Source organism: Protopterus annectens, chromosome 1.part2, assembly GCF_019279795.1.
Source record: "Protopterus annectens isolate FY-2018-M chromosome 1.part2, PAN1.0, whole genome shotgun sequence".
In the NCBI taxonomy this organism is placed as follows: domain Eukaryota; kingdom Metazoa; phylum Chordata; order Ceratodontiformes; family Protopteridae; genus Protopterus; species Protopterus annectens.
Genome location: NC_056727.1, coordinates 702,700,180 through 702,710,179, shown reverse-complemented (window position 1 = coordinate 702,710,179; position 10,000 = coordinate 702,700,180). Strand labels below are relative to the sequence as shown.

Sequence of the window (10,000 nt, the reverse complement as noted above, 5' to 3'; positions counted from 1 at the left end):
CGAGTTTAATGCTTTTGTCTAGAGAAACATTCTACATTATTCTATTTGGTCATTACAATGGAAGTGAACTATGAAATCAATCAATAGGAAAAGAAGTATCATCATTTTTGTGTATTACAGCACCTTATACAATAAATCATGGTGGTAGAATTATTATCAGTGCAATAAAAGTCTGCAAAAATTTGATGGATAACGTCTTCCAGCCACAGACAAGTTCTTCAAGCCAGTCACCAATCATATATGTGCCGATAAAAGTTCCCTCATTGTCACACCATTAACAATGTACAGCAAATTGCTGCTTCATGAACAAGTACATAAGCTGCAAGGGAAGGAGAGTGGAAGAGAAGAGCTGGCTAACCATGCTAAGAAAGTATAAAGTGAAAATAAAATGAATGCAATTACAGAAACACATACCTTATTGGCAGCAACTATCACTTTGTCCAAAAAGCGTAGCCACTCAAAGATAAAGACAGGCCTCTTAGCTTCAGTAATTTGTGCCAGTGCTTCTTCATTTAGTAAAAGACTGTGTGCCAGCTCCATTACTACCACACAAATATATCCTGTAGATGTCAACACTGTGAAGAACACAAGACCATATTGTCCATTAAGTTGTAGGCAAGTATCAATGACACAACAGAATAGCAACAATTATGAATTACACAAACTAACTTGGCATGCACTGTTTTACAAAGGCAAAGTAGCCATGAGAATACATACAGAACCGACTTCTATTTCTCCATCTATCAATTACTAGTACCTATCTCCCAATCTCATATACAATAAAAATGATTCTACATCTTCCTTTCTGACTTTCATAATAAATGGAAATATAACTAAATTCTTTATTCTTTGAAGATGATAAAGCCACATATGCCACCTACATCACCTCTGACCAAAATGGGCATTCATATCCACTTTACTTTCTTCATTTTATGCCTGACTACCATGTAAACATCAAATGGCTTATTTTGGAATTGAAATTATAGCCTCCTCTGCCCAGGTTCCCTGCCATCCTTCCTCAAATCATCCACTTCCATGACAGACTTTCTCCCTTTATTTTATTCATCATGAATACCAAGGAAGCACCACTGTTTATTGTGTACTCTTGTGAGTCTTACAGTATTACTTTTGGAAGACAGTTTTCTCATGTTTCTGACAAATGACAACTCATAACAGGGGAAAAAGTGATTATTTATAGGTCCGCTTTTGTGACCTCAGATGTAGTATATAGATTGTGGTGGGGAGTAGATCCTCCACAATAGGAAGTGCAGCTCCATGCAAAAAAAAAAAAAAAAAAAAAAAAATTATGTCTTAGCATAACGTTCCATCTGTGTTGTCGACCTTCACTAATCCTTGACTGTAGACTCTGACAAGGCCTGAAGTTCAGATACTCTTCTGGCAGATGTAATAGCTACTAAAAATAAAGTTTTCCACGTCAGAAACTTAAGGTCACATGTAGCTGATGTTTTGAAAGGAGGCCAAGTAAGGGACTGAAGAACTAGTGATAGATCCCGGGGAGGAATCGGTTCTTTAATTGGAGGTCTTAACATTAAGACTCCCTTTAAATAGGCTTTACAAAGTTTGTGTGAATAAGGAATGACCCATCAAACCCCATATGAAAATTAGAGATTGCAGCAAGATGGACTTTAATTGCTGAGGTAGAGGAACCAGACTGATGAAGGTTGGCCAAAAAATCCAAAATTTTATAAACAGGGGTTGTACAAGGATCAAGTTCATTCATAAGGGCCCAACTTGCAAAATTTTCCCATTTACTTTGATACATTTTCCTAGTGGAAGGTTTGTGATGTCCAGAACTAAAGTTAAATCTAAAACCAAATGACATTATCAGTCAGTCTGAACTTAAAAACTAAAATACAAAATATGTTGAAATTCTAAATCATAAAGTTTCAATAAACCTGGAAAAAACAAACTTTAGGCATATTCAATAATCCCTTTAAGCTTGCATAAACTTGCTCTTAGATCAAAGAAAATGAATAAACTAAATCATATCAAAGAAATTATAATGTCCTGGAGTTGAAAGCAATGCTTTTAGCAACGCAAACCTTTCAGGATGCTCTCCCATCAGGAATGACTGCGATACAAAAGGACAGCACGTCAGTGGTTTAGTATATAAACAAATAAGAAGGGACCAGATCATACCTTCTATGTTGAGAAGCACTAAGGGTGTGGCAATGGGAAATATCTTCCAACCGCTTTCTCTTAGTAAAGCACATTTTGTGGAAATCCAACTTGCTAGCAGACAAATTGAGCAGGTGCATTCTGTTACCTCATGAATGGTCCCAAAATCAGAAGGTAGCGAAGCTGATCTTCCTGGTTGCTCTCCAGTCCACTTTATACATATCCTCCAGTCCCTCCGATTCCAACGTTCCTTCATAGAGCTGCCAGGTTGAACAGCAAGGTCATTTTCATTGCACCCTTCTGGCCTCAACAGATTTGATTTCCGTTCCTGTGGCCTCATTTGATTCATCAACCCTGGATTCTGAGCCTAGCTCCAAATCTCGTTGTTTCACCCGACAGTCGTGATACAATCTGGACATTCTAAATCTCAAGCTGACAGCTTAGTTTCTCCAATTCCAGTAGTAGCCAGACAACCTGTGCTCTCATCCCCTGTCCACCAAATGTTATCTTCCCTTATGTGATGTCCCCTGTCTGGACCAGTAATCAAGGAGCCTAAATCTTCATCATTGACAATGGAGAGGGGTGTACACTTAAAACAAAAATAGATACACACAGCATTTCCAGAAGCAGCTCTCTGCATCAAGCACAATTTCCCTTAATAGAACGCAGGGAACATGAATCCAGGAATCTGCATTTCTCTCGCTCTCTCTCTCATTCCACAGCCCCAGTGAGACTCCTCACTGGCACAGCTGTAGCGCTGAGTCCTCAAGCTGAGTGACCAAGCCAAGTCCTCCAGCACCCTCTCTGTGAAACCAGTGCTTCGTGTCCCTGCTCTAAGCAGCTGACACACACAGTCTTTGAGATTTGATTTGCACGCAGACACACACACACACACACACACACACACACGCCTGGGAAAGGCTGGCACAGATTTACTAGCTATGCCCCATTCTGTCCCGGACTATAAGGTAGTTACATTGCCACCACACACTTAAAATCACTTACAAGGGTACCCACTAATCTCACTATATTTTCCTGACAAAGAATTACTGCTCTCTGCTCACTTAGTACAGCAAGGCAAAATTAAGTAGCTGAGGGGTCCTTCTTTGTCAGGTTTCAAAACCAAGTGCTTGGAGACTTCAGCCTCATCTAGTGTTAAAAAAACATCATTCCAATGATGGATTACAGAATGATATCACATACATCTGGTCATTTGACTTCTGGTTCCCATGCTACCCCCTTTCCTAGCAACTGACCTAGAATCTCACACGTGTCAATAATGCACACTCACACAGTGCTTTGTTAAGTTCTGTGGATATAAATGTGTATTTCTTTTCTGTCCAGCAGGGACACACTGTTGAAACATTTTTAACACAAACAACTTTGCAAATACATTTTCAGTATAGGCATCTGTACAAAATCACATATAATTCTGATGTACAAATGACATATAATTATTTACAAAATTCCAGTTAGCCATCTGGCATATGTTGCACATCCACTGCCCTACTTCTCCTGCCATAGCTGGCAATACCTCACATCTTCACACCTTAAGCCATCCACAAGGAAACTTTATGCTAGTAAATGGAAAATATTTGTACAGTGGGCACTTCAAAACCATGTGGACACTTTTTTGTCCCTATTCATGATATTCTAGAGTTCTTGACGCTGCTTTTTAACCAAGGGGCTAGTTCTTCAACAGTTAAAGTCCAGTTGGCAGCAATCTCTAATTTTCATATTGGATTTGATGGGTTTTCACTGGCTTCTCATAAGTTATACAAAGCTTTCTTATGGGGCACAATGCTAATCAGAATTCCTTTTAAAGATACCATGCCTCCATATGACCTAAACCTGTTACTGCAATCCTTGGTCCTACCATCCTCTGAATCTGCACATGACTGTGATCTTAAACTTGTGTCCTGGAAAACCTTATTTTTGGTTGCCATTACATCTGCCAGGTGAATTTCAGAAATCCAGGCCTTGTTGTGAAACCTCCATATCTGATTTTTCATAAGGATAGAGTTTCCTTATGAAATAATTTTTCCTTTTAACCTGAAGTTGTATCACCCCTAACATTACCCAATCCATCAACCTACCAGTTTCCTTCTGAAATTATTCGAACAAGGGATAATATTTATTACATTCACTTGATGTTCATCGGCAAGTACATTTCTGTTTACATAGAACAAAATATATCAGAACTACAGCTCAATTATTTGTATCCTTTATTAATCTGAAATTGGGTAAACTGGTATCTAAAGTCGCTTTAGCCAAGTGGTTTACTGCCTGCAGCTCTTTTATTTACAACAAATTAGGAATAACTTTACCAAAGAAAATACATGCTCATTCAACCAGGTATGTAGCAACTTCTTCAGTTTTTTTACTCAAGAGCTTCCATGGATGGCATTTGTGCAGCAGCAACTTGGGCACCCCACACACATTTTTATCACTCATTACAAGCTGGATTTGGCATCCACATGGAGACCATCTTTTGGCTCAATGGTACTTAAAAATATCCTTCCTTGAGTCCACCCTGGGATTTAGGTAGCTGGGGACTCTATCCCATCAGTTGAGGACAGAATGAAAAATTGACATCAGATAAAGAAGCTATGTACTCACCATAACGTTCCAACTGTGTCATCCATTTCCTTTGTTCCTCAACTCCCCATTCACCAACCCCAACCCTTTGGTTTATAGAAGAACTGGCAGATATAAAGAAATGTCTGTCTCGTTCAGACTTTACAAAACTCCAGATTTGGCTTTGCCAATTTCTTTCCGACATATATTTGCAGCTACACCCGATTGTATAAGAGTTCCATTTTTCTTTAATAGCTTGCATATAAGATCTGAGATAATGGGGGTTGGTGCATTATGGGTAAGGGAGAGGCTCGAGAGTTCAAAGTTGCCACAAGCTTTTCCAGCAGCTGAGTCGGATGCAATGTCTCGGATCAGAACCCCATCGGTTGAGGAAGAATGAAAATGGACAACACAGATGGAACTTTATGGTGAGTATATAACTTCTTTGTATAACCATTATGTCGAATAGTAAAGAAATGATCACAACCTCCTGAATGTTTGTTTGTGACAAAATTTTAAGTTTAGTCAAAAACTGGAACAAATTATTCTTCACCGTAGTAGAACGATTAATGCTCATTAAGATGGTAATTCTCCCCAAAATATTGTTTGTCTTACAATCTTTAGTACTAGCTCCACCAAAAAAATTGATGAAGAAGATAAATAATCTTCTACTTAATTTTTTTAGCATCCTAATAAACCAAAATAAAAGGTTGGGATAATGGTAAAATATGATTCCCTGAAATTCAATTGTATGTTACTTCAACAACTGTAAAAATTAGAGTTGTGGATAAATTCACCTTATGATTCAAAATAGAAGCAAATACATCAAGAAAGATTACTAGTAAATCATAAATATATCACAACCAGTCAAAAACAAATAGTACCTAATAGTTTTATCTGGTTATTAAAATATTTTTGTGTAAATGGTATTACACTCTCTTCTAAAATTCCCTATGTAAATACCATCATTTTCTCTTTCCAAAAGTTCGCATGTTCTAACCATTGTATTAAGTACATAATATTATCCATGTTTCCAATTGCAAATACAAACTACTGCTTAAAAACTCATAACTTCAACAAAATGCTAGTATCGAAACAACAAAGTAATTTAATTAACTGGCATCAATTCTAAAATGGTACCAATACTGTTGAAAATTTAAGGTCCAAATATGATCAATATTCTGAGAATTTGTTAATTTTACAAATATTTATAGACTTTGTGAACACAGAGATAAACAACATATTTGACCTAGATAAGAAATTGTTCCCCAAATTATTGGGATTCTTAATTAATATCGGTAATAACGTAATGAAAAATAAATCATATTTGTAACAAATTTATAAAATTCTTAAGTTACATTTCAGATATTTAGACAATTCCTAATGGAACTACTCTTCAAAAATTAATAATTAAGGCTTCTATGAAGAATACAAGAAATTAATATTAAAAGCTAAAGAAAAAAATCTGTATCTCTACTATAATGGAAAATCTTCACTTGGAAAATTTGAAATGGAGCTTTTGTCACTCCTAACAAAATTAAAATTATGTATAAATCAAACAGAATTAATGCTGGAGATGTGATTCTAAAACAACAGCTGATTTGACTCGTATGGTATATGAATGTGAAGTCATCTCCCCTTTTTTGGAAAGAAATTAATAACTTTACTAAAGCTCTATGGTTACACAGATGTAATATTTCTAAATCATTAGTTTTATTTAATGCTCCGATTCCTGAGATCATTCCAAAAACCCAAGTGCCTCTTCTTTGGTCTATTCTTGCTACAGTCAGAAAAGTAATTATTAAAAATTAGAAAAGTAAAAAGTTATCACCTTGTAGTGTTGAATTTATTAATATGGCAACATTTGTTTGCAGTAGTGAATTGCCTACTATAAAGACGAAAACATCTAATATTACACATTCATATAAATCTTGGCTTAAAGACTTGCTTGAAGAATATTAATTGTTGATGTATAACTTTGATATATTAATCAGCTGTGGACCTATGAAAATAGTTATTTGCTTAATAATTGATTTGTTTATTTTTTGTTTTAAAACCAAATAATAAAATAAAAAAGAACGAGAAGCTGAAACTGCTTCATCTAGGAGTAACTAATATTCAGCTCAAAGGGCTCAATTCACCACGTTCAACTCGTAGGGAACGCAAGCTGATGAAAATATTGCACCCTATGAACTTCTACATACCATCTCCACAACTGCACAATGCTGAAGAAAGAAAAAAAAGAAAAAAAAAACTGCCAGAAATTGTATTGGCAGTGATTTCCTAAGGAAGGCAGTGCTCATGGAATTAACAAGATGACAAGGACCCTCATCTGCTTTACAATCAATCACATGCAGAAACACTGGTGAAACCAACAATCTTCTAAACTCAGAGGCACTATGGGACAAATTATCTAATTTGGACTGGTGTGAATTTTGTTTTACTCAAGATGTTAATGCTAAGCTGTTTTGGTTCACAGAAAATATCCTGAAACCTGTGGATGTAGTGTCCCCTCTGCACAGTTTGATTACAAGAAGCAACAGCAGACACATGAAATGAAAAGGGATCTAACCTTTCAGGAGATGCAGAATTTCTAGAAGCAGACTCACCAAGATTTTCATAAAATCAAAACCGTGATTTTACTTAACTGAACATAAACTAATCTGACTATGCCAAAGCCAAAAACAAAATGTAGTGAAAGGTGGAATAAAAACAATAGTTCGGCTTCCAGTACAGCAAATGATACAGTTACTACTTTCACATAAGCACTAAGTTAAGTTGTTAACACAACTTTCAGGGTTGACAGTCTTAAATACACTTTCCAACTAAACAGTGCAACAAAAAACAACAAACCTTTACCAACAGTGCATGAAACAAGTTGTCCTGGTTGTATAAAGGCATAAAGCCCTGGTTATGACCCAGCTGACTCAAGTTTGATTAGCAGCTTGGGTGACTGAAGGACCAACAGGGATAGATGGGCATACCAATCCAGGCGGAAGGGAGGAACTCATCTCTGCACTCCCTTAGGGGAGACATAGTCCATTAAGGGGAAGGTACCCTTGGACAGTTTCCAAAACCAAGTATGGGGAGGAGAAAGGACAAGAGGATAGTCCAAATCACCACATCTCTCCCCCTCGCAGAATCAGTTGCTCTCAAGACCCCCCTCCAAAGATACCCATAGGTTCCATATCAGCCCCAGTGTGGATTTGGTGTCAATATGGAGGATGAAATAAAACAGTGCAGACTGGCAGACCTGCCAATAGATGGGAACAATGGGGTAAGAAACCAGAAAGTATGAAGTGGGGGGGGGGAGACAAAACAAAACCAATGTTGAAACACCTAATTCAAAGCATTTTATCACCAGGACTTCCACTGATGAAAAAGAAAAAAACAGAGTATGTTACCAGCACTTTTCTGGTTAGAAAATTCAAAATCTCAATAAACAGAAGTATTTTATCGACTATTCTACAATTAAGGAATTCAAGATCTCAGTTACCAGGAAGTCTACTGGCAGTTACAAATTCCCAAAATAGACACCAGCCTCACAGCCAACTGCTCTGGCCTTGTTTTTTTTCTCTCTCCTTTCACCAAAGAGCTCCAAACTCTTCTAGACTCTCGCTCGAACAACGAAGGTACAAAGGGAATAGTACACAAAGAAACTAGACTTGTAAGGTCCAGCTCAAGAATAGTACGTCTTCTAAGGAGCTGATTAACAATCTAGTCCAAGGAGCCTTTTTCAATTAAATCTAAGAACATTTGAACATATCCTACAATGGAGGTAAAGGCATCCAGTTTACTAAGAGGTAGTTAAAATCTCCCAAAATAATGGAGTTCTTGTTTATAGGGAGTTTATCAGGTACATTAAGGAATGCTACATGATTCTCTTTTAAACATTATTTTTTACTCTGCTGTCTAAATTAAACTAATGAAACTTTAATGCAGTGGGATACAACTATGTGCTAACAAACTTCATTCTGTAGTCCATGATTTAATTTCGTCATTCTGCATCTGTGTGCTCTGTGACTTGAGCAAGTCACTTAACCAGGCAGCTTTCATGGATTATCCATAAAGAGAGCATTTTGCCTACTGGGTTTACTCCATTAGCAAATGGAGAAAATGTATTCATTATTAACACTACCAACTTCCATTTACCACATTCAGAGACCAGGACACTGTTAAGTGTTACATTATATTAAATTACACTAGTACTACTCTTTGCAATCCATTACTCTACCTGCTATATCAGTTCCACCTCAAAACTTTATTTTTCATTCAAAATTAATTGTGAGGCTATATGAAAATGCTAAATGACCTACATTATTTGATTACATCTCAAGTTCACATTTTTCTCATTTACAATCATTTGCAATATTATTTGTTAAAATATATAAACATTTAAGTTACCTGTTCGTAATATAAGCACTGTATTCCAAAAACTGTCTGCACCTTGAAATATTTAAATGAAATTATTTTTGTGTGTGTACTTCAGTGAGTTTTTATAATTTACATAAACATAAATCATTAAATGGTTCAAGAAGCATATAGAGGGAGGCTTTTTTTTCTCTAGGACTGAAATGGAAAGGAGTTTCTGCCAAACAGATATAAAAGCAAACAAAATGTAAATAAATACATGACTATGAGCTGACAGAAGTATCTTACAATAATAAACTCCCAAGACTGCTAACTAGTTCTATACAATAAATGCCAACAATTCAAGTGAGCAGAGTATTCTGCTAATTTTCGTAAAACAAAATTTAAAGCAGGGGAATCAATATATTATTACTACAAACCATAAGGAAAGAAAAGAAATACACAGAAATAGATGGGCAAAGCACTCACAATAAGAACAGGGAATTTCTATAAATAAGTACCACTGAAATGCAGGTATGTTCACTGTGTTTGGTTGTGGATACCACACAGAACTGTAGAACAGATTGTGTAAAAGATAGCACAAATTGGTCTACTAAACTTCAGAAAGACAAATTTAGTGAGACACGCCATTTGCAACAGCATGGCATAAGAGGATATTATAACACAGATTACAATGTTGTTATGAAATAACTTTAACAAGGAAAATTAAACAGAAATGACATCACCTGTGTTTGGCAAGAACAAATCCTGCATTCTACTTCAAACATTGGTTGGACAAAAGTCTTTAAAGAACAGCGAAGAAAAGCAAACAGTCATGAGACTAGAGGACAAGGGGACAAAGCTCATCTCAAGCCGTTCCTCAGATAACACAGACTGACATTCCAAAGTTCAAAAAAGAGACTATTTTGTACCA

The 10,000-nt window shown here is 36.3% G+C and overlaps 1 protein-coding gene across 3 annotated transcripts in view; it reads right to left on the bottom strand.

Moving 5' to 3' along the window:
• Positions 1-10,000, bottom strand: part of HEATR5B (HEAT repeat containing 5B) — a 2,176,461-nt gene that overhangs the window by 1,999,976 nt on the left and 166,485 nt on the right. For all 3 annotated transcript variants that reach the window (XM_044058540.1, XM_044058533.1, XM_044058548.1), the window contains exon 2: positions 415-575. In XM_044058540.1, the coding sequence (XP_043914475.1) occupies positions 415-540 (126 nt within the window). In that variant the 5' untranslated portion in view covers positions 541-575. The remainder of the gene's footprint in view (positions 1-414; positions 576-10,000) is intronic.